Consider the following 25,299-nt stretch of genomic DNA (forward strand, 5'->3'; position numbering starts at 1 on the left):
TGAAGTGGGAAGACCCACCCTCTGTGGTTGACTGGGATAGTGGACTGGATAAGAGAAATGAAGTGATCTGAAGACCAGAGTCTTCCTCTGCTCTCTGCCTGCAGTCAGTACAACAGCTCTCAGGCTCCTGCTGTCTTGACTTTCCACTGTGGTGCATCTTGCAACTATAAAACAAAGTAAACTTCTCTCCCTTAACTGTTGCTTTTGTACACATATTTAATGCCAGCAACAGAGAAGTGACAAAGCCAATCAACTGTCACTTAAGCTCCTGAAAAATCCACAGAAATCTCAGCCAGGAGTCATAACCTATTGTCCAGGAAAACTGGAAATTTAGGGGGAAGAGACACTCTTTCACAGTGCTTCTCCATTCACAAGCATTTTATGGGAACACAGACACTCAGAGACAAAAAGTGGTCAACTGCAATGGAACTTAAAAGACAGAGACTCCAATGATATGGTGGATTCCATGAGTCACATGGTAGATCCCATGAGTCACATGGTACATCCCATGAGTCACATGGTAGATCCCATGAGTCACATGGTGGTTCCCATGAGTCAGATGGTAGATCCCATTAGCTGTGCTTCCTAAGCCACTGTGTACTCAACTCCTTTTCCCCTGCTACCTGAATCCAGCTCCATCTTGCCTGAATCTTTCTGCCATGTGTCATGGTATTACCACTTTGATTTCCCATGATTCTGTGCTCTTCCCTTTGTATTCTGATGGCCATGGTGCTTGTTCAAAAACCACCATGCTGTGATGGATTTACTCCTGGTGCTATCCTATAGCCACATCGTTGAATTCAATCAATACCCTTAGTGGTTTGAATTCTGCTGAGCCTAACACTAGTTTTTGTTCACATTCAGAGGACAGAGCCTTTGACTCCTTTTTATCTTTGAGGGGAGTCTTTCAACTAAGCTTCTATGCCCCTGCACATAGAGTCTCTATGTCCCCTTTCAAGTACATAAATCATAAAATACCCCTCCCTCTGATTCGGTGGGTTTCATAGCATGAAAAACCAGGGCCAGGCTGTTTACAGATTCATTACTTCCTTACCTTGTCCAGTACAAAGCCTGCAGCACTGTATCAGGTGTGACACATGCTCTCATGCTCCCATGGTCGCTGGTGCCCCTGTCCTCCCCTGTCATAGTCCACATCCCAGGTTGAGCCCCCAACTCCATCCATCAGACTGCCCTCATTTCAAAGCCTCCAGTTACAAGCAGGCAGGGCCTGCCAGAACTCTAGCTCCTACTGCTGACCCACCCATTACACCCCAGTGTGAAAACTGCCACTCTTGCAGCCACTTCTCTGTGAGGTTTGGGTCATGAATCCACACTTGAGACTGAAAAGAAAATTATACGAATTCCAGGATTAGAAATATAAAAATTAAAAGAATAAACCCCAAAAGGCCACAGACCCAGGGCTAAGCCCTGCAGCCAAGACTAGCAGGCCATAAAGATAAAGGAGCACAGGAAACACTGTTCAGGCAGGACTGACAAGCCATAAAGAAAAGGAATGCAGGAACCAGCCTGAGTTAATGGGACTGATTCATGGGACGTCTGGCAGGAAGACATCTCCCCCCAGCTCACTCAGGGCCATCCTCCAGACCCTGATAAGCCCCTGACTTCTAACACGTACTCTTTCTGCTTTGTTCTCACTGCTATGTTTAAATGAGCCAATTGTATGTAACCACGCCAAAACCCCCTAGCCTTCTCTATATAACCCTCTGACTTTTGAGTTTCGAGGCCGACACCTCTGTCTCCTGCGCGGGATATGTGTCGGCCCGGAGATCTCTATAATAGGTCTCTGTAATAAACCTCGCCTTTGCTTATTACATCCAAAATGGTCTCTCTGTGTCTGGGGTCAGCGATTTCCCAAGACTTGAGTAAGGGTCTCTCTGCGTGGGATCTTTCATATTTATGGGGGCTCGTCCGGGATCTTCGCGACCACCCCAGACTCCGAAGACCCCTTAGAGGTGAGTTAGATGTTTGTCTGAGTGTTTCTGTGTGAGCGGCGCCGCATTTGTCAGTCTGTGTCTGTCTCTGTTTTGGTTCCACCGTGTGTGTATATATGTGTGTCTTAGTACTGGTCAGTGTTAAGAGGACAGATGGGTATTCCTGCCCTGTGGTAAGAGGGCAGATGTGTGTTCCTGCCTTGTGCTGAGAGGGTGGATGTGTATTCCTGCCCTGTGCTAGGAGGGTGGATGTGTGTTCCTGCCCTGTTCTAGGAGAGTGGATGTGTATCCCCACTCAGTGCAGCTGCCTTTGTGGTTCGTGAGGACCCTCTGGCTGCGGAAGGGGGGACGCCCCGGGCCCGCAAGGCTGCAGCCCCTGGAAGACGTTCCACGGGCAGAGAACAGTCGGGAGAGCCCGGCTATGGACAGTCAGGAGGACCTGACTCTGGTTTTCTGGAACAAAGGAGATGAAATGCTCCTTTTACCTAGGCGGGAGTGGACGAGGAATCCCACTCCGTCAGAGGTCGAGTTCGGCTGCCTATTTAAATATAGGCACGGACAAGTGTGCTTGGTCGTTAGGACAAGAGGACACTCTGGAATCCTGTTGGGAGGTGGAATCAGATGGTCCATCTCATCCCAAAAGCAGCTAAGGTTAAGCTACAGTTTGGGCCACGTACTGAAGGTACCAGGCATCTGTGAAAGTTGGTTATAAGATGCTTTGTCTTGATATTGTTTGTCTGGCTTGTTTTCTGTGGTATTGTCAAGTGTCTTTTTGGCTTTTGTTTCGTTTTTAAATTTAGACTGACGACTGTGTTTGAAATCTTGGACTGACGACTGTGTTTAAAATCTTGGACTGACGACTGTGTTTGAAATCATGAAACTGTTTGCTTTGTTCGTCATAGAGTTTTACTTGGTCCTCTTGGTGCTTAAGTTAAGAGTTAAAAATAATTTGCTTGAGAGAAATTGTTTTCTGCCAGGGAGTTTTGTCTTTCTCTCTTGAGCCTCCTCCCCAAAGAGAGATGCGCCTCCCTTTACTCCCCTTGATCAGCCTAGCTGCTGTTAACAGTTGTGTAAACAGACATTAGCAAAAACCTTGAGGACAAAACCGCTCGTAAAAAAAAAAAAAAAAAAAAAAAAAGTTCCCCAGATTAGGCCTCCTGTATAAAACAAGTATAGTGAGTAAGAAACTTAATTTTATGGACGCCGCTCTAGTGGTGGTGTGTTGGTTGATAGCCAACGTTAAGTTTTTAAAACATAGTGTTTTATCTGTGCTTGTGCTCCCAGCACACAGTAGGGGGGAGTAAAATTAGCTGCGGAGCTGCTACAGCGAACATGGGGACTTCTCAAGTCTCACCCAATTTTTCTGGCTCTTCAGGAGCTGTTTAAAAGTAAAAGGCTTAAGGTAAAAAGAAACACTATAGAGAGATTTCTTAGTGAATTACTACACCTTGGTTCGCCATCTCTGGGAATCTCACAGTAGACAGCTGAGATAAGCTAGAAAAGGATTTAAATTTTGCTTGAGAACAAGGAATCTTAAAGGCGGAGTTTCAGCCGGTTTGACACTTAGTGCGTAGCTGCCTAAAAGATCAGAAATGCTGTCAACAGGCTATAAAAAAGGGACAGGCTGTGTTAAAAATGCTACATAAAGAATAATCTAAAAAGGCTGCGAGTGAGGTGGGAGAGGACTCTAAGAAAAACAAGAACAAGAAAAGAATTTCTGCTTTTAGTGACCAGACCTTCAACTCTTGCTCACAGAAAGAGGGTGCTCATTAAGAGAAGTTCTTTAAGGAGCCTGCCTTATCTGCTGGCCCTATTCCAAGAGAGGAGCCAGTCTCCAGCATTAAATTACTTTTCTCACTGGTCATCATTAGCATGGAGAATGCCTTTGATCCTATCCCCACAGCAGCCAGTTCCTGCCCCTGTGGTAGAAATGTCCCAGGTTGGGGGGCAGAGAAGCCCCTAAAATAGTTTCAAAGAATCTACAACAAACTGTAAAGAACTTTGTTTTGTTTTGCCAGTTTGAATTTAGAATTCAGGCTTTGGCTGTGGCCGAGGTCAGGATTAATGTTTTCTTTTCCATGGGCCTTTAGCCCACTGAGAAAGTTTGGTAAAGGGCTGCTACTGAGGTCCTGAAAGCCCCAGGTGAACTGGTTACAATTCTTTTGTCAGCTGCTTAGTATCTAACACCCAGGTTCTAACGTCTCTCCATCCTTTTGTTATTAGTTCTTACTAGAAGCCTAGTGTCCTTCAGAGGCTGGGTTTATTGAGAGACAGAGCCACTGAGCTGGCACTAAAGGAAGGTACTCCTTAAGAGAAAATCTAAGTCCGGAGAGACAACCTGTAACAGATAGACTGCCCCTCTGCTCACTTCTCTGTTTCACAGACACAAGGTCTTTTTGTCCCAAGAAAGCCTCCTGGCTTAGCTGTGTGACTAAATGCTATTTGCCCTCTTCAGTGGACCTCTATTCTCAAGATTCCCTTGTTTTCTCACCATCCCATTTGAGATGCTTGTTAGTAACTGTTACAGGTCTTCTTTACCACCGAGGAAAGACGAAATCCTACTAGAGGCCAGAAAAAATGTTCCAGACACGATGGAAGGCCCTCACTTCTGCCTGCTCTCTTCAAACGCCTAAAGGTAGGGAGTGCCAGGTCTGCTGCCAGGCTCCAAGGGTGGGTCTCTGAGGGGCTAGAAAATGCCCCACCAATCTGGCTAAGATAAAGAAAAGATATGAAAAAAAAGTTACAAAAATTTGAAGGGTTAAGTTAAGTTGCTGAGAGTTAGTGTAAGTTACAGAGAAAGTAAGGTTAAAAAAGAAAGAGGTAAAAAGAACAGAAAGCTAGGGAAGAAAAGAGACAAAAAAAAAAAAAAAAGTTAGAGAGCTAAAGAGAGATAAAAGACAAGAGAAGAACACATACTGGCCACAGTAGTTAGGGAACCTAAGAAGATAGTACCTGACAACAGAAGAGAATTCCTGACTAAAGATCAGTGTGCCTAATATGAAAAAAAAAGACATTGGGTCAGGGACTGCCCCAGAAAGAACAAGAGGGGACACTGGAGAGCCTCTTGGTGCTGGCTATACACAGAGATAGAAGAGAAGCCTGCCCAGTTGTTTTGTGGATACAGGGACCCAATGCTCTGTGCTCCTATGCTCCAGTGGGCCAATATCCAAAGACCTTGAGTGCACGGAGCCACTGACAACGAACAATACTTATGGACTGCCCGAAGAACAGTGGACCTTGGCGTGGGCCGGGTAACCCACCCACTACTTCATGGTCATCCCTGACTGCCCCTATCCCTTGCTCATGAGAAAATTGCTCTCCAAATTGGCTTGCGTGGCTGAAATGGCTGGATGAGGCCATGTGTATACATATCTATAGACTGTGTATGTGGAGCTTAAGACCTGTCTCAGTGCACCAGTACCTGATGCTGGGAGATGAATGGCTTAGTGCTTTTCTGCTTGGAACACATCACTCCTGCCAGCCGGGCACTAACAATTATCACCCAATCCAGGACTTAAACTGTGATAGAGTGGCTGATAGAGTGTCCAAAGATGGGACCACTGGTCAGCTGCCATGGACTAGATTCTCCACCGGTTGGGGACAATCTGGTCACCTTGCTGCCCAATCCAGACCTGGAGCCACCACAGCACGAGTGTCAAACACTGACAGAAGCACATGGGTAGAGGAAAGACCTCTGCGACTGGCTGATTGACCCCTGCTGAAAGCCGAGGACCTTGTTCACAGACGGGAACAGTTCTCTTCATGAATGAAGGTCAGAGACAAGTGGGTGCTGCCATGGTGGACAACACAGTGTCATCTAGAATGGCTGAACCCCAACCCCCAGCACATCAGCACCACAGATGCCTTTGCCATCTCTTAGATGCCCTGATGAAGCCAACAACTGTGAGTACTATTCATTGCTCAGGATATCAGGAGGAAAGAGATTCAGTGACATGGGACAGTAACAAAACAGATAAAGTGGCTCAGGAAATGGCTATGCAGGAGCCTATCCTGGTTACAGACCTGCAAGAGACAGCCACTGAGAACTAGGATCGGACTAAGGGATGGCCTCACTTAGAAAAGCCCCAAATTGCTTAAAAGATAAAGGACAATGACACACTTGAGGGGAAGCTATACTCCCCAGAGAACAAAGAAAAGACTCACTTTGCCAAATAAAAAAATAGACTCATTTAAGAGATAAAAAATTTGTCCAAATAGTTAAGTGTATATAATAGACTTTAAGATTTTAGCCAGAGAGACAGTAAAAAGTATAAAATACGTCAATAAATAAATGCTTAACAAACAAACAGGACAAAGAGACCTAGAGAGTTTAACGAAAAGTCGAAGTGAACTTCACTGAGATAAAACCAGAAAAATATAATCTCCTAGTGCTTGTAGATACTTTTTCAGAAATAGACAGAAGCTTTCCTCACCAAACGAGAGACGGCCTCTGCAATCATCAAGAAGATACTGAAAGAAATCTTCCCCAGGTCTGGAATGCCCAAGGTAATCTGGTCAGACAACGGCCCTACTTTCGTTGCCAAGGTAAGCCAGGGTGTGGCCAAGTATTTAGAGGTCAATTAAAAATTACATTATATTTATAGACCTCAAAGTTCAGGACAGGTAGAGTAAATAAATAAAATTTTAAAAGAGATCCTGAACAGATTGACCATGGAGACTGGCACAGACTGGGTGACACTCCTTCCCTCTTGCTCTCTTCAGAGCAAGAAATATCCCTTCCAAATTCAGCCTTACCCCCTTTGAGATCTTATATGGGGCCTCAGCTCCCCTGACTGTATTAGATGATGTTACTGAACCAACATGTCATAGTGCCATAGTAATAATGATTTGTGTGCCAGGCTAAAAGACCTACAGGTGATACAGAAAGAAATCTGCTCACAGCTGACAGCAGCCTATGCCCTGGAGACCCCTGAGACATCCCATCAGTTCCAGGTCGGAAACAGCTACACTGAGCCCAGACACTCGAGCCTCGCTGGAAAGGACCGTACCTGGTGCTGCTGACCACCCTGACAGCCGTCAATTCTCAGCCCTCACCAGCCGTGTACTAGCTGTTAGGGCTGAGAGCTGGGACCTAGAGGGAAATTCAGTCATGTTTGTCCTGGGTTCCATCGAGATAGGTGTGGAGATAGGCTTGATTTCTATTACAAATGATGTAACATTACATATGTTAATACTCCTAACACTTCTTGGGACTGTGCCTCAGGGATCACTACCTATATAAGTTTAGAAGTTCTGAAAGACAGTCATGACCTTGGTGTATAGGTTTAGATAGTGTCCAGATAGAATCCTGATGCCAAAGACTTTTTAGCTGACCTCCAAGAATACCTAACCTCCCTCTCAGAGGTAGTCCTTCAAAATAAGAAAAGATTAGACCTGATATTCCTTAAAGAAGGAGCCTGTGTGCTACACTGAAAAAATGTTGCTTATTCAAGAGTAATTAAGGACTCCATAAATAAACTTAAAAAAGGGTTAGACAAAGACAGACAGAAAAACACATAAGAGATGGTTTGAGAGCTAGTTTAGTAGATCTCCCTGGATGACTACCCTACTCTCTGCTACAGCTGGGCCATTATTAATAATTTTCTTGGTTTTAGTTTTTGGCTCCTGAGTGACAAACAGGTTAATTGCTTTTGTTAAAAACTGAGTGGGTGCTGTGCGGTTGATGGTTGTGAGACAACAGTACCAGTCAGTTAAGACAACTGGTGAGACCAAATAAGACTTGATATCAAAATTCTAAGATTAGAATTATTTAATAGGAGAAGACGGGAATGAAAAGAAAATTATACGAATTCCAGGATTAGAAATATAAAAATTAAAAGAATAAACCCCAAAAGGCCACAGACACAGGGCTAAGCCCTGCAGCCAAGACTAGCAGGCCATAAAGATAAAGGAGCACAGGAAACACTGTTCAGGCAGGACTGACAAGCCATAAAGAAAAGGAATGCAGGAACCAGCCTGAGTTAATGGGACTGATTCATGGGACGTCTGGCAGGAAGACATCTCCCCCCAGCTCACTCAGGGCCATCCTCCAGACCCTGATAAGCCCCTGACTTCTAACACGTACTCTTTCTGCTTTGTTCTCACTGCTATGTTTAAATGAGCCAATTGTATGTAACCACGCCAAAACCCCCTAGCCTTCTCTATATAACCCTCTGACTTTTGAGTTTCGAGGCCGACACCTCTGTCTCCTGCGCGGGATATGTGTCGGCCCGGAGATCTCTATAATAGGTCTCTGTAATAAACCTCGCCTTTGCTTATTACATCCAAAATGGTCTCTCTGTGTCTGGGGTCAGCGATTTCCCAAGACTTGAGTAAGGGTCTCTCTGCGTGGGATCTTTCAAGACAAGATGAAGCTCCTAAGCCTGCTGCCCTCCTCCATACCTGCCTGCCTCTGCTCATTCTGATGCTTCAGACCCAACGTTCATCCTGAGTACCTTTTCCTCCTATTTTCTCAGTTTAGTTCTAGACACTTTTTCAAATACATTTTCATGTAAAAGGAATACTTATCCTCTCAAATCTTGGAAAACATAAAGAATTATGGACAAGAGCAACTGTGATTCATGCTTTCGATTTATTTTTGCAAGACATTTTCTTTGTAGACATATTTATTATTCCCATCTGTAAGTAGTTTGTATATAAATGTGTGTTTGAATTTGTTTGTTTAGTCCTTATCCTGGTAGTATCTTTCATTTCTTTCTTTTCTTCTACTTAACATAGGGCTACAATTTTTAAAAATGTAATTTTGACAATATCTTTAGTTCTTCTTTTGGAATGAAATTTCAGGTTGAAAATGCTGGCACCTTAGGACTTTTTAGGCTCTTAGTGTATCTGTAGCAAGGCTGTTATCAAGGAAGGATGTAGAAATTGACAAACTTCCCAGCGGATCGTGAATATTTACATCTCAATAACCTCCCTGTAAGTCACAGAGTTTTGCTTGGCCGTCCATCATTTAATTCAGCGTCTGTATTTCTGTGATTAGGCTGCATGGTTTTCTACATTTCTCAAGGATATGTGTTCCTTCTTCTGTGCACTGTCTTTGAATGTCCTGTCAGTTTTCAGTTGTCCTGTGTAGCCATCTCAGTGCTTTAAGGAAACACCTGCTCCCTGAGAAGTTCTTCAGACAGGTTTGCTCTGCTGGGGACATCTTAGCACTGCAGGAGCCCATGGCTACTGAGAATCCCATTTGCATTACAACCATTGAGTCTTGTCTCCCTCTAGTGGACAAGGAGCAAAGTGCACCCAGCCATCTGCTGTGCATGAGGTCTGTGCCAGGGATTTAATACTTTACTGATCAACCAGTGAGGATCCCTGCCCAGTCGTCTGTAACTGGACATGCCTGTCATCAGAGCAGTTTGTCAGCATGTCATGTAAAACAAACAGAAACACTAAGCTCTTGGATAAGCCCAGGGAATTTTGTTTAGGTAATATTAAGACCTACTTTGGAAAATCTATACTTGCATAGCTAGAGATTGAAATATTGATGCCAATTATTTGCTGGTAGAAACAATATCAGATGCTTTTCTTTTACATAGAAAAGCATCATTCTTTGAAAACCTTATAAAATTACATTTATGGATTCATCTGGCGCTTTATCAAATTTTCTAGCAATTACCATAGCGCACCTTCTAACATTAGAACACAAAAAGATACACCTACTAAGACAGGAAGAAAGATTCATCATTTACATTAAACATAGAAACACAAGTTAAACCAAAACCAAGAACTTTTGTCAACTGTGCTATACTCTCAAGTTATTTTTCCTTTTTCCTAGTTTGGGTTTTTCAGTTTTGCTATAAGTGTGTACATACATACATACATACATACATTCAAACAAACATACATACACACAAACAAACATAAATACATACAAACAGACATACATACATTCAAACATACATACTGAATACATACATACATACATACATACATACATTAGTTAAGTTAATACTGTCAGTGAGGTTTCAGGCCAACCAGAGTTGAGAACATTGCTTTTCTGCTGAACTGGAAGAGGGAGCTCATCCTGTCTTTGGAAGAGATTGCCGGCTGCAGACCTTAAGACCCCTTCAGCATCTGAGTGTCAGGATGCTCAAGGACTCAAAAACTCTATCTTATCCCCACCTCTTGATTTAGAAATGCTGAAAGCTCTTGCTGTGATCTCTAGCTAGAACTTTCTCTCCCAGTGCAGGGGCAGCCCATGCTCCACTTTCTCTTTGGACCACACATAGCGTTGCTGACCCTTGAGATCTCATAAGTGAGCAATTACAGTGCCCTCAGTGTCCTTCTGAGCCACGCTGTGCTCTCGTTCTGCTATCAGAGCTCATAGGAGCCCCAGGTACCATTTTATTCCCTCCTCTAACAGCAGACCGGAGCTGTACTATGCAGCTGTGAGGACCATTGCCATGACCCTCCACAGAGGTTACATCCTGAGTGGGCCTCTCACTGTGCTAAGTGCCCTATGAGTTCACACGGCTGAAATTGGTAAATAATCCAGCTCTTTGGTGAGTCACACACCAGTGTTCTCCCAAGAAACATAAATCCTCTTCTTCAAAGAATCCATCAATGTGAAAATGAAGGTTTCCTGAATTGAAAATTGTAGACTCATCATGCAAATTATTGACCCCCTTCCCCACCACGCCTGCCTCCAGAGCAGACTTCAAAAGATCAGTTTCCTTTTATCCACTTTGAGTTGTTGGTCCTACTCACATGTTGCCTCATTTAACTCCATGGGAGTTGTAGGTCTTCACCTGTGGCTGTGAGCCTCTGAAATGGTCACTCCAAAGGCCTCACCTGGTCTAGTTTCCCAATTCATTCCTCCGAAATGTGTCTGTAACTCAGATTATTCTTAGGTCATTTGGCAAAAACAGACAAACAAACAAAACAACAAGAAAAAGGATACAAACTAAGTTAGGCTTTACTGTAAAAACATGGGAGCCATTGCTAGATTTGTTCAAAAATTCCCACCTCAACATTACAAGCATATAATGAAACTGTGTTGTTTCTATGGTATTTTAATAAAAACCCATAGGTCTTAAGACTGCTCTAAACATTTAGAACTCTCAGTTACAAATGTGGAGGCAATTAAAATCATTTCTATAAAACTGTTAACATTGTTTACAGCATACAAGTTTTAATGCCTCTTAATAGTACATTTTTTTAAATAGAACAAAAGGGTTTATGGAGACAGAGTGACGGCATATTGTTAAGTTGGTACTTTTAAAAGTAGATGTCTTAATTATGGGAGATATTTTAAACTTAATTACTTTTACGTCTCTCTCTCTCTCTCTCTCTCTCTGTGTGTGTGTGTGTGTGTGTGTGTGTGTGTGTGTGTGTGTATGCTCACATGTGGTTACATGCACATGAGTACAGGTGTTTATGGAGCACAGTGGTGTCAGATACCCTGGAGCGGGAGTTACAGAGGTTGTGAGGCACCTGATGTGGGTGCTGGGAATCAATCTCTGGTCCTCTGGATGAAAAGTAAGTTCTCTTCAGGGCCGATGCATCTCTCTAGCTCCCCATGGGAGGTATTTTTTTAAGGATTTAAGTTGAAAGTCTTTTTCTACCATGATTCTTTGCCTGATGTTTGCTGTATTTTCAGATTACCAGAACATGCAAAGCCATGACAAAGTGGATTCCATGTTGGCTCGCCAGGAAAGGCTACACCAGTTTCTGTAGATCAGAGGTCTCGGGAAAAACTTGTGAAATAAAGTCCAAAATACTGAAGTCCTGAAAATGATGAAGATCCAGGGGTCCACGTTGGAAATCACAGACAGAAAACGCAAGGCTTGGAAGTTTTCTTCAGCTCTGTCCACAAGTTTAAAGGTTTCATAGTAAGCACGGTACTGTTGGGGAGAAAAATCATCCCACAGATAAAGATAAAGGCTTTCAGAAGGAAGGAATCCCATTATTTTGTTTGTCTCATCCTGAAATTTTCACCCTGTGGCTGATGGATATGGACAAGGAGCCTGTAAAGAGAAGCCTGAGGAATATAGGGAGACGCAGCTTACTGACTCCCTGGAGGCCTGCATTCTCAGATCAAAGATCCCAGGCATCCCCACACACATCTTTTGATTTTATATTTTTACTTTTGTATTGGTTACTTTATTTACATTTCTAAGGGTATCTCCCATCCTGGTTTCCCCTCCACAAGCCCCCATCCCACCCTTTAGCCCCATGCCCCTGCTCCCCCACCCACCCACCCTCTTCTGCCTCACGCTCTAGCATTCTCCTACCTTGGCCCCTCAAACCCACACAGAATCTTTAGCTAGTGTCCTCATATGCATACTTTATTCAGTCCTGTTTAGCTTCTATCCACTATTATTTGTTTGCTTAAAAGTAACTAGCAGACACATGGACACACCAGTGAATTGGGTTTTTGAGTAGAAGTAAAAAGACAGGAAATATGATCATTAAAATTTAGGAGGTGATCAGATGAAAGACCTGGCCATCACATGTGAATTAGTCTTTTGCTTAAGGTAGACTCTATATAAGGTGGGAGTAGGAGGTACCCTAAAGATAGACCCCTACTTTCCTCTGTCCAGCCTCCATCTATGCCCTCATGTCACTTGTGTCCCTGTAGTTTCCTCAGAGCTCTGTGAGGTGCCTCAAATCATGACTCTCTCTGCTGCCTTTCAGGTCACATTGCTACCTAGATCAGAACAACCCCAGACCACTACTCTGAGACTAGATACTTTTTCTTACGGCCTTAGACCTCCCATGCCTACTAGATTCTAAATCCACAATGAAAGAAATTGACCCTAATGGGACACAAACTTCAGAATTCATTATCAGTAGGAGTAACTGTGGTTAAGAGCACAGAAGGCCACCCAGGAACATCTCTCAGAAAAGACACACATTCCTAGAAGGAATCTCCTTAGCCTCTGCCTCCAATCTCCACAGCAGTCAGTGTCTTGGTTACTTCAATCCAGAGCATGAGGAAGTTGACTTCCATTAGACTCACCTCTCACCTGTCACTGCTGTGTGGACACCGTCTCTCATTCCTGCTTCACGATGCCAACAGTAATAGTGGTGACCGTGACCACTTAGACCCTTCACTTCCCTGGCACAGTCCTATGGCTTTTAACGTTTTCATGTTCTTCTTACAAAAGACTCAGTCATTGTCTTCATTTGACAAACCTAGAAATGGGTTAAACAGCCAAACAGCCCTGTCCTTCAAGTCAGCTTAAATATCACCCTTTCTAGGAGTCTCTTTGAGATGGTGCCTAAAGGTCTAAGCATCCAGGTTAGAATCCTCTCTTTGGAGTTGTGGCTTTCAGGGAAGATGGAGACATCTACATCCAGTTTTCCTAGTTTTGTGGGAAAGTCACTGCTCCTGCTTTCCATGATTCTCAAGCCGGAATGAGATGGAGTGAAGATGGCTTCAAGAACAGGTTCTGGGATATTATAAACACTTCATAATTAACTCATGTATCATTTGCTCAGCAGGAGGTGCCCCTTTAATCTGCCAAGCTCTCCTTTAGCCTTAATCATTCTTCTCCCTTACATTCTGTGCAGATGCATAGGATGTTTTTCTTATTGTGGATCTCACTCAGCTAAAGTGTGCTGGATGAGGTAGGTAGGATGAGGTCCTATATCTACCAAATGACTATGACTCAGACCACAACCTTAAATTGATTTAGAGTCAAACATTTCACAGATGTAGTATATTTTTCTTGGTTTTGTCCTCAGAGAGAAGTGTGGTGAAATGTAATTCCAACCAAAATTCCAAGTATGCAAGAATGCTTCATAAATTAATGGTTCCTGTATAATTAAAAGAAACACTATACTTTTCAATTAAAATTTATTTATTTTATATGTTTAGGGTTAGAGGCATCACTGTAAACATGTGGAAGTCAGAAGTTAACTCATGGGAGTTTTTTCTCTCCTTTCTACATGTGCATTTTCAAATCGTGTGTACATGTCTTTGTGTGTGTGTGTGTGTGTGTGTGTGTGTGTGTGTGTGCCCGTAAATTTGAGCACACTCATACATATGCATGTAATTAATACTATTCTGAATATAAAAAGAGCATTTATTTGAGAGAGTGCCCTATGGTGGGTTCAGCACTTATTGAGTAAAAGTTTTTGTTGTCAACTTGATGATGCTTTACAAGGATGATGGGGATTCAAAGTCTGGTCCTCACATTTGCATGACAAGAGATTCCCTAACTGCCCCTTCTCCCCAATACCCTACAACTACATTTCATAAGCTTCTTATGTTTACTATATGATTAGTAGATAGAGATTCAGATTCTATCCATTTAGATTAAGTTGTATGTGTCTTAGTGATTTTTGAGAACATGAAGAGGTCCTTAGATGCCTGGCAGTTTTGACTCATCTCTTTAATCCCAGCACTCAGGAGGCAGAGGCAAGTGGATCTCTGACTTTCAGGCAGCCTCGTCTATGACCTTGTCTTCAAAAACAAAAACAAAGCAAAGAAAGAAAGAAAGAAAGAGGAAAGAAAAAAGGGGTCCTCAGAAACAGGTCTGCGGACTGCTGCCTTAGGCTAGCATGAAGTCTCCTGAGGAGGTCAGACTCCTGATAATTTGCTATAATCACGAGGTACTAATAATAAACGAGAGCCACTGTTATTAACCATGCTGATATTAATTAGTGAGGCCAACACTGCGTTCTGTGGTGTACATATACACAAGCACACAGGCGAGCATATACACTCACACGCTCATAGGTGAACAAATACATATTTGCTCCAAATTGTTTGGAACTAGAAAACCTTTTATTTTTCCCCAGAATGTGGAATATGTGTATACCCAGGAGACCTGGTAGAACAGAACCCTCCTGGAAGTGTCCCAAGGAAGCTTTGGAGACCTTGGACACTTGCATGGTGCAGCCCAGCTCCCCCTTACTCTGGTGTCAGGAAGGTGCAGGCCAGCCAAGCTGGGCATCTGCATCTTGTGCATGCAGACTAGTTGCACAGATGGTCCAGCTAGTTCTTGGCCATGCATTCTTCTTGGCCTAAATCCTTTTTGGAGAACTGGTCTTCCATGGAGTTTGCACACCCAGGCACCTCAATCAGTCACTCCTCAGTGTCATCCAGGGAGGGCTTGTAGCTACAAGGGCATCACTACTGGCCATTCACCTCGTCCCACATGAGGTTGGTCCTCTTCTTGGAATGGATGCTCTTAAAGCTCACCAACTTCTACCAGCAAGGGAGAGCCCTTGGCCAGGCAGTGGCTTCCTGCGGGGAAGGCCTGTGTCAGGCTCCTGCGAGCACACTACCACTGCCTCCTCCATGCCCTTGGTCAGCAGCTTCCACAGCTGGCTGATGAGATGTTCTGGGTTTTCCCACTCCAGGGCACGCAGCTCGGCCTCCAGCAAGGCCCTGGTCTGGCACAGCACCATCGAGGGGTTGCTGTCAGAAGCCAGCAGGTTGCCCAGGTCGATCTCCAGTTCTAGCTTCCTGTGCACCATGATGTGCTACAGCTTCTCTGCTTCCTCCTGCTCTTCCTTGGCCAGCAGCACCTCTGCATTCTGCCCCTCCTTGGCTCTTGCTTAGGTCTCATTTCCCTCACTTTTGGGGATTTTATCTTTTAAGAATAGACAGAACGTTTACAACTTGATGTTTGCCCTATACCTGAGCACCTATGTTGCCCGGAAACAGGAGTTTCCATTGCACAAAATGGGATTGTGAAACAGAGATTTCAGGAAAAAACATGGGTGAATATATTGAAACCATGCCACCTCCCAAGGCACAGTCCATGAAACAATATGCTCCAACTTGCATACATTTAAAGGTGTAGGAAAGAAAATATTGGCCTCCTGGGAACAGTAAAAACTGTGGGAATTGGACTATATGTCACATGCATGGACCCTGGGTTTATACATTTCAGGGAGAAGAATCTCCCTCACCGAGGGTCTTTAGATTTTTGGCTGTTAACAAAGATGTTCTATCCATATCAAGGCTTTAACCAACTCTCCCTGTCCTCAGCAACTGAGCTGTAATGAAGCAGTGAGAACTCTGAAGTTGTGGAAGGAGAGTGTGCGAATGGGTGTTCCCTCGCTCAAAAGTGAGTCTCTGGAAAAGCCACTGCAGAACCTGGTCAGTCTGGGTGGAGGTAGTTAGCAAGTAAGCTATGGCATTTCCCAGTGACATCACCGGTGGTGTCTTCCCTGGAAATTCTCTTGTATCCAGGAGACACTAGAATGTTCTGTGATGTCAGCAGTGTTGTGGTGACACCAACTGCCTGAGCGATTTCCCTTCATTTCCTAATGGGTTCCCGAGGAGGCATGTTCTCCAGGATCCTCAGTCTCTTTCGGAGGGACAATCATATCCATGCAGAGACCAGACCAAGGCAGAGGGAGGCCAGCCTTCTATCACGTTGGAGAACAAGACGAATGGAAAGGTCCTTGAGGAGGTCACATGAGTACTGGGCAGGGCAAGGGGAGCTTCCTGGAGGAGTTTGGCTTGAGCTGGTCCTTCCATGAGTAGGACGGATGATTTAGAGCCTCAGTTTTCCTAAATGGCTGACTCAGACTCAACAATTTCTGATCATTAGTTTGACAGAGAACCAGGAACTGTTATATGTCAAGGGGCTTTCCTTGGATCTCTTTAATGTCATGGGCAGTGTCAAAGAATACCAGGATGTGCCTCTGTAAGAATAACAAAGTATCTCTCTCAGGATAGGCTGTTGAAGCACTTCATCTCAGCTGTGTCCTGTAGATTACGTGTGTAATGGATGCCAAGAGGGATACTCTCCTGATCATATATCATGGTCTCAGTTACTTTGTACTTGAACACACGTGACTAGGGATTAAAGATGTTAAACAGTTTGGACTCAAGGACTTACCTGCCTCAAAATCAGACATTAGCTGAGAAGGTCCTCGAATTCTTCTTGTTTAGGCCAGCTTTAGAACTTCAGTGCCAGAGGAATGGCTTTAGGAGGTGTGGTCTATATCTATGATGGCATATGTCATCCTATGGCTATGATGGTGGGGAACAGGGACCGAGCTGAGTTCATCTTAAAGATCGCTTTCTTGCTCTGTCAGGGATTCACTCTATCTGTAGAACTGTTCATCCTCAGACTTCTGTTTTAGAGTAAGCATAGTTTTTCTTGACACTATGTCCACATATATGCCTGTTCACTGGTGTTTATCCACCTACAGAGTTTGATCAGAAGGCATCATCCCAACGCTCCACAACACCTGTTGAAGAGGAGAGAATGAAGCGTTTGGAGAACCTCAAAACTGATCTCCACAAGATGCAAAAGGAGAGAGATGAACTCAGGAGAATCCTGGCCGATTACCCTGGAAAGAATTTAAATGACAGGTAGTCACAATGCAAGTTCTGTTAAATCCACATTTCCTCACATCACAGTAGGCTACAACTCCAGGGTGGGCTCATGGTCAAAATCACTTTCCTGATTGTATCAGAATGTGAAGATCAGATGGGAATGAGATGGTGGTGGCACAGGCTGTTTTGATTCCTACAAACGTAAATCATAACCTGTGGCCTGAATCACAGTTTGGGAATGAGGGTAGTAGTGTGTGAGCTCTTATTGTGTGATTTAAGGAGACTGGACAGGTGTTGGCTTGTGGGAATTTCTAGGTGCTCTGGTTATGAGCAGTCATTGTTGTAATTGACGTGGAGGTGCTTTGGGTTCAATAGGTCCTGTGAAGAGCTGGAGGGGCCTAATCCCTCTTGCTGCCTCACGTGTGTGACTGCACTGTCAACAGGGTATCATTGCTTTTCTCTGATTTTATTGATTGTATTTTGAGATAATGCCACATTCTTGTATTTATTTGGCATTCTAATTGTATGAGAGAGAGAGAGAGAGAGAGAGAGAGAGAGAGAGAGAGAGAGAGAGAGAGAGTGTGTGTGTTTTGTGTGAGTTTGTGTGTGTGTATGCATGTGTGAGTGCGTTTGTGTGTATAACTTAAGATCTGGGTATTCTGTGTTCTGATTTGGCCTGAGAATTATCCTGTTTCAATTTCCATGGCATGATAATGATGTGGGTGAGAGCCTCACTTTGAGCAGTAGAACATTTCACATCTGCTCAGGTGGACACACATGGGAATCTCCTGGTGTGTGTTATAAATTCTTTTCCCTGTAAATACTGTCCATGTTCCTTTGGGTTTTCATGTAGCAATAGATTCTATGATTGAGAATTGTTACCTAAGAACAGGAGAATAGTCTTCATGGGTTTAAGTTGGAGCCTGGATGGTGGCACAGGACGCTCGAATGTTCTTGGCAAGCTAGTCTATTCCTTCAAACCCTGTCAGGGAGCTCAAGCAAATCAGCTCCCTGCTTTTGTTTCCTGGCACTGCTGTACCTGTGTCCATAATAATAAACTGAATAAATACCAAATGCACCCAGTACCAAAAAGTAAGGGCGTGGCATGTCCTAGGCTGGAGTAGTTCAGGATTCAGTCTAAATTCATGTAATTCTTGAATCCTTCATTCCTAATGTTATTTGATCCTTGGACCACGCCCTGTCGCAGGAACAAGTTTGAGTCCGAGATGCTCATGATGCAGCACGAGGAAGTGATGACCGACATGAAGAAAATGAGCGAGCAGATCAATACCGCTTTGGTCAAATGTAAAAACCTTACACTGGAAAATGACTGGTACTGGTGAGTATCTTACAAGGTTGTGACCCCAGCACTAGGCACAGCATGTGTCAGCCCATTCTTATCTTTGAAATAAAGTGAGGTCAGGCTTTATAGTGTTTGAAGCATACCAAGGAGCCTGTCTCTAAGGAAGGCTCTAGGATTTTTACCTCTTGTAGATAGTTTCAACAAATGGAAAGAGACTGTGAGATTCATCAGTCATTGTCCTTCCCAAATAGGGATCCTGTACATAGAAAATGTGTGCACAATGATGGAGTCATCAATCAATCCTGATGCTCTGGGGCTCTGACAGGAAACACACACACACACACACACACACACACACACACACACACACACACACACACAGGACACATAGAAAGATTGGCCTCCAAGGGACATTCTAATAAAATGGACATATAAGCACACATAACGATTAAGTTCACTTCTAGGAAAAACTTGAATCAATGGTGTCAGGTTTTTGAGAAGTGCCCTGAGTCTTCTGGAATGTTGCTCTTTTCTCCATTTGACCTGTCTCTAGGTTATGCTCCAGGGCTACTGTGGACGTGGACTATAATCTGGGGCTCTCTTCTGATCAGGACCCTAGAAGGAGGAATGGACTTGGAGAAGTGGGAGGAAGTTGGAGCCTGGCTGGGATTCACCATTTTTTCTTTGTGTCTCAGCCGCAGCTTCTGCCCCCTCCTAACTGAGTGTTTTGAGCTGAAGAACAATGCCCAGAGAGCATGGAATGAGTACAAAGGGCTTCTAAGGGATCAGATTGCACTGGAAGAATCCATTAAGGAAACAACAAGGTTCTGTGGGGAAGCCAGTATGAAAATCCGTGTACCAAGCAGCCTAAGGTAGGATGAATGAAGCATCAAGGGCAGGTTTTCCTGATATCTAAGCAGAAACCAAGTCAAACCAATTTAACCTTTCTCCAACTTATCCAGACACTCTCCTAGGACTCATCCAGTTGTTCATTTCTTTGCCCATTTACAAAACTTTCTGTGATGTTAGCTTCACAGAAGAAACTGGAGGATTGACAACCAAATCCTCCTGCTCAACTAGAAAATGCATTTCCTTAAGGAGGATCTTTTGATCACACATTGCACACTTACATGCCATTATGCTAGAGGGATGCCATGTGGTAGCCGTCTTTGTAGTGCACAGAACTGATTAGAGTTCAGTTCAATTGCCAAAAGAATGGATATCATTGTCAGTTATGATGGGGCTTGTGGACTTTCTCTCCTTTTCCCCCGTACATTGAAAATGGTCCCTTCTGCCTGTTCAAATGGTGGTTCATAGTGACGGAGCTTGAGAAGCCGTTTGTCAGTCCTGTTCTATGTCATTTTAGTGTTCTTTCCTGGGGCTTCTGTCCTGGAGCTGACTGGATGAACAGGGATGTAAGAAAGGCTTCTCTCAGGGTGAGGGTTTGTGTGAGATATGTGAGGGTTAGAGGGAAATTTTTCTCCAACTCTCTCAACCTCGTGTGCCCAAGAAGTGCATTCCCCATACAGGTTTACTCTATAAGGGATGGATAGCAGTGTCTACGCTCTCACTTGACACATTTCCTTTGCCTAATCTGTATTCAACAACTGTGCTTCCAGAAGGATGGCCTCCTCATTCTTTTCTGCTTCTCACTTATGATTTCTGTTCTCTCTCTCTCTCTCTCCCTCTCTCTCTCCCCCTCCCTCCTTTCCTCCCTCCCCCTCTCCATTTCTCTCTGACTCTGTGTGTGTGTGTATGTGTGTGTGTGTGTGTGTGTTTGTGTCGTTGGGCACAGATGTGTGAACATGGTTATGGCTATGGTACATATGTTACATTGGGAGTTGCTTGTTTTAAGTGTTTGCGGTATGGGTGCTTACATATAGAAGTGTGTGTATATGTGTGTTTGTGCATATGTGTGTGTGTGTGTGTGAACACAACAAGTTTCTGAACACAGACACATATTTATATATATTGTATTAGTTATATGTACACATATATAAATGTAAAAGAGAGAAGAAGAGGAAACACAATGTTTCCAATTAGTTTCAAACTGTTCTTAATGGGGTATTGATTACTATTGAAATTATTACAGTGGGAAAACTATTCATCAACATTGACATTACTTGGAGAAATCTCAGGAATGGGGTACAAGGATGTGAGGAGAGGCTGCTGTGTGAAATCCATGTACCTGAGTGTGGAAACTGCTGACTCAGGGCTCTTCTGCCTGCTTTGCTCTCCTGTGCAGTAACACTGGAAGGTCACGTGCTTGTTGTGTCTTCTCAACATCCTGGTTATGTTAATCGTTACCTGCCACCACTTTTTTTCCAGATTGGCCTAAACTTGGTTGAATATACCTTGGCTTTGGAGTTTGGTCTGGAATTTGTTAATTGAAAGATGAATTTGCTTAGAGTTGAATCTGCAAGCAGAAGATGTCCAGGAGTTATGCTGAGGTGGAATCACATCTTTGCCTCAGACAGAAACTTAGGCTCAAAATCGTCCAAAGCACTCACCCTGTGTTGTGTTGTGGCACTCTTAACCATTGTTATTCAAAATCATTTGATCTGAGTGAAAATCATCTGCAAGGAGGGTTTAGAAAGTGATGACCCTCAGACATTGCTGGAGGTGTCAAATGGGTACCCCTGTGAGAAGCCATGCACAACTCTTGTGAAAGTTCAACCTTTGACACAGCGATTCCAGAACAAGAAGTAGGTGTCAGCAGAGAAACTGTGGCACATTAGTGTTGTAGTGGTTCACCTCAGAGCAGCCATGAAGCAAAATTATCCAGAAGTTCACCAGTCAGAAAGTGGAAAGGTACAATGTTGTCCAGCATTTCCATGGACTGTGGCTGAGTTTGACTATACCTGCCAGCATTTGACTTTGAATCAGTCAGTCTTATCTCACTCGAATTATATCTGATAGCATCCCAGTCCAAGTTTTACCTTGGATTGTGGTTATGGAGATTTCCTAGCTGTTTGTGCTGGTAGTTTGGCTGCCCTGTCAGGTACTGTATCCTAAAGGGACCTCATATTGAAAAAATGCAGCTCACTTTGCATGCACTGGGAAACAGTGAGCAGAGGACAGAAGAGGCTCACCTGCCCCCACCCAGTGCTCTGTTGCCTGAAATCAGCCTCCTGTGCACAGCCTTGTGAACTTGCTAAACAGGCTTGGCTAACAGGCCTAGATGTCACATTTCTAATTTCTGATTTTCAGGGGAATACACTTTATTGGCTGAGCTGTCTTTAGCCTATGCTCACTGTGTACTTACCCCATTCCAGGTTTTTTTTCTTATGCCACAATAGTAGACTGGGTGATCTCTTCTATTATCATTAACTGGGAAACTAAGCACATTCTTCAAAATACTCTGCTTGTATGAGTGAACAAATATATTTGGGTGAGTTCAAAGGTGTGTCTGTCTGTCTGTCTGTCTCTGTATACATGCCTGTCTCCATGGGCAATATAATCTTCTAATGACCAGGATGAGGAGAGAATGGAGGAAAGTCTGCAGGATGCCCTGAATCAGAAAAAACTGGTCACTGAGCAAAAGGCCTTGGCTGGGAAGATGCGGCATCATTTCGGTGTCACTGAGATGTTTTGAAAGCACAGGATGAGAGGACCCAAGTAGATTCCCTGTGCTTATGAACTGTCTTATTGGGTGTGTGACTTTCTCCATAGTTCTCAGCATCTGTCAGCTAGGAGCAGCTCAGAATATTATTCCTGTCCATTTTAAAGGAAATTTCATCCATGAAGTGTATGTGATCCATAGAGATTCTGGCTAGTGTGTACTGATCCCTCCAGTCTGAGCTCTCTTGTATTATCTGAGCCCAGTGCCTTTAAGTCTCCCCACAAATAGTTTTATGATACCCATAAACAAAGGAGTGGTATAGTTTATTTTCTGCATGAGTATCTCCTTTAGAGTTCAATGCCCACCCTTGGCAATATTTCCATGCAGCATATTCTTGCCAAATATAATATCACTTCAGTGTGCATGTAGTTCTTGAGATATTGTTTCTCTGGGTCTTTGCAGATTTTGAGGTTGTAAGTGGACCCCAGGCATATTCCTGCACTGGAGGAATAATAATAGTCTTCATTTCAGTGATGGACAGGCCTCCAAGGCCTTCCTATTGTTTTCTAGGTTGTTCACATCTCTCCTCATCTGACATTGAGACATTGCTACATGATTTTAAAATATAATATACATGGAAAATTGGAATTATCTGCTTTTTACTGTTCAATTTTTAGCAGTTTTAAAAGCTGGGAAAATATGCAGGCCTGTGGGGTCTCTTACCCTTCTCTCTTGGGCATGAGAAAATGACCTCAGATGAAAGATCATCCTGGATTATCCTGCTGAATTGTGCGCTGTGTATGGGAGAAGTGACATGGCAGGTCCTCACCAGGCCTTTTCTACCCCTAGGTCTGAACACTCCAGCAGACGCTTGCCCATGGCCCAGACCAGGACTACAGCTCTCAGAGACAGACCTGTCCAGCAGGAGCACTGAGGGTGCAAAGATTGACAACACCTCCCGCATCTCAGTCCTCGTAACCATACAACAACCAACCAACCCGAATGAGGCGTCTACATTCCTCTTGACGAGATTTTTACCATCTTACCTGCCATTCTGCTGTGTTTGCAAAGCCAGCAACAGGCTGGGGTTATATGTTGAAAAATCAGCAGCAATTGAACGCTGAATAATTTACTTGTTATATTTGGTTTTTACTTTGAAGTTTGGTTGTTTTATGCATTTGGTTTTATTTGTTTAAGTTTGAAGTTTTGTTATTCATTTGTTAACTTTAGTTTTTTTAATTAATATGCCATATTCCTAAGGCTATATGCATTGAACTGATTGACTCCCCAATTTAAAATGTTCTTGAATAAATTAATGTTTGCCTATAAATAAAAACGTGACCTTTAACCCTTCACTCACAAGACCGTCCTGAGTCGTGTGTGGTTCTTCCTCCTGTAACAGCACAAGTGTAAGGCAACAGTGGTTTTCTGCAAGTCTCATGCAGCGTAGGCTTCACCATCAGTTCACAGCAGCCAGAGCTGCACAGGAAACTGTGCTCTCGATGTAGACAGTGTGTCAGGCTCCGTGGATCCCCCTTCATGAGGAAAAATATCCTCGCTTCATCCCTGTGCTCACAAATTTAGCTTCCTTTATAGTGACAAACACAGAAGTATTTCTCTAATACATTAGAGGAAATAAAAACATTCAGTATGGGAATATAAAGTGTTCAGGGCACACAGAGTTTGATGACTGTGGATTCCTTGAATATAGCATCAGCTATGATTGCACATTTAATGAATTCCACCAATTTTAGAGGAATGAACATTTTTACTATTTTTGTTGTTGGTTTGTTTGTGGTTATTGATAATGTTTTGCTGAGTTCATTTTGATATATATCATAGCTTCTTTGGGCGGAGGTCTTACAGTTTTGAATTATTTCTTTTTGCAATTTGTAGTGGATATTTTAATCTACATTTCAAATATTATGCCCCTTTCCAGTTTCATCCCAGAAAATCCCTATTCTCTCCCCAGAACGCCCACCTCCATGTGGGTGCTACCCCACCTGCCTGTCCTCTCCCTCCCACCTCCCCATATTCGTTTGCATTGAATTCGGCCAATGGCCAGCAGAGGGCAGTGGATTTCACTGGGATGTGATGTGACAGAGAATTGTTAATTGCCCCTTAGGTCCTCTGGGATTCAAATTCTCAAACAGATGAGCCATGTCTCCAGTCCCTGTCCTGGACTTTTGCAATGAATTCCATTATTTACAACTTGTCTGCCAATTCTGTGAGTTCATTGAGAGAGCATTTTCTAATTTGTCATTAATGATTTTTTTAAATGGCCATTTACAGAAATTGTTAAACATTATTTCCCTGTGCACATTCACTAATGGGCTTATATTTGAAACAGATTTGAAAAACTAAAACACTATATTTAAAAAAACGTAATTCAAATGGGCTATATACATAAGCATAATACAGTTGAAGAAACTTAAATGACTTAGAAACTCATATTAAATATTTATCATCCTTGGACACTACAGAAATGCCAATCAAAATTATTCTGAGAATTTTTTCATACCTTTCATAACTTAGTTTAGTAACACATAAGAGAATTCCCTCCTACTGGGTATGGAGCAAGGGGAACATTGAGATTCTCCTGGTGGCAATGCAAATTTCTGTAGCAACTTTGGAAACCAGAATGCTGTGTCTTCAGGAAGGTGGTAATGGGTAAACCTCAAGATACAACACCAAGGCATATATCCTAATGTTGACTCATCCTAGTATAGACACCCTTTCTCCACCATGTTCTGTGCAGCTCTCTTATAATATTCAGAATTTGGAAATATTCAAGTGGTCCCTAGGGGATGAGTGCATAAAGAAAGCATGGTGCATTTCCAGACAGGATTGCTGATCAATAACTACAAGAGTAAAAAGGAAAGCATGTAATTTTCAGGACAATGAATGGATCTTGTAAAATCATCCTGGATGAGGTGATCCAGATCAATGAGGACAAATGGGATGCTTATTTACTTTAATCTGAATGTTACTTATGCCATCTGTGTAACTGTATAGATCAGTTTAGTGTAAGGGTTGAGGGAAATGGGCCAGAGTGTCCCCATTTTGGGTGTTGTTTGCCTTGATCATACATTTGTATGTCTTTCTGAAAGAGAAATGTATTCATTTTTATTTATATTGGTGAATTGTTCTTTGGCTGACTTTTGTCTGTGGTCCCTCTGCATGCAGTTCTCTTAGTGGCCAGAAGAGGGCACGAGAT

At 43.2% G+C, this 25,299-nt stretch overlaps 1 protein-coding gene and 1 pseudogene across 10 annotated transcripts; one reads left to right on the forward strand and one right to left on the reverse strand.

Annotated features, from left to right (window-relative positions):
- Positions 1-2,522: 2,522 nt before the first annotated feature.
- LOC148000867 (disks large homolog 5-like) lies at positions 2,523-23,447 on the forward strand. 10 transcript variants are annotated; one of them, XM_087586830.1, is made up of 7 exons: positions 2,523-2,634; positions 11,569-11,800; positions 15,916-15,994; positions 17,091-17,253; positions 18,425-18,556; positions 19,216-19,392; positions 22,932-23,443. In XM_087586830.1, the coding sequence occupies exons 3-7, from the start codon at positions 15,973-15,975 to the stop codon at positions 23,014-23,016; spliced, it is 579 nt and encodes a 192-aa protein (XP_087442956.1). In that variant the 5' UTR covers positions 2,523-2,634; positions 11,569-11,800; positions 15,916-15,972; the 3' UTR covers positions 23,017-23,443. The 10 variants fall into 10 exon arrangements, with proteins under 10 accessions (XP_087442956.1, XP_087442960.1, XP_087442957.1 ...); XM_087586829.1 differs by lacking the exon at positions 2,523-2,634 and adding an exon at positions 8,144-8,360 and having other exon boundaries at positions 22,932-23,447; XM_087586827.1 differs by lacking the exon at positions 2,523-2,634 and adding an exon at positions 8,144-8,360 and having other exon boundaries at positions 11,569-11,792; positions 22,932-23,447.
- Positions 11,889-15,882, reverse strand: LOC148000868 (ribosome biogenesis regulatory protein homolog; annotated as a pseudogene).
- Positions 23,448-25,299: the final 1,852 nt, after the last annotated feature.

Source organism: Rattus norvegicus, chromosome 15 (assembly GCF_021556685.1).
Source record: "Rattus norvegicus strain SHRSP/BbbUtx chromosome 15, alternate assembly SHRSP_T2T, whole genome shotgun sequence".
NCBI lineage: Eukaryota > Metazoa > Chordata > Mammalia > Rodentia > Muridae > Rattus > Rattus norvegicus.

Coding starts and splice junctions, on each gene's coding strand:
- LOC148000867 (XM_087586827.1), top strand. CDS start 11,703: ATGATGAAGATCCAGGGGTCCACGTTGGAAATCACAGACAGAAAACGC. Junction 11,793..15,915: donor CTCTGTCCACAAGTTTAAAG/GTTTCATAGTAA, acceptor CCCTGTCCTCAG/CAACTGAGCTGTAATGAAGC. Junction 17,254..18,424: donor GGAAAGAATTTAAATGACAG/GTAGTCACAATG, acceptor GCCCTGTCGCAG/GAACAAGTTTGAGTCCGAGA.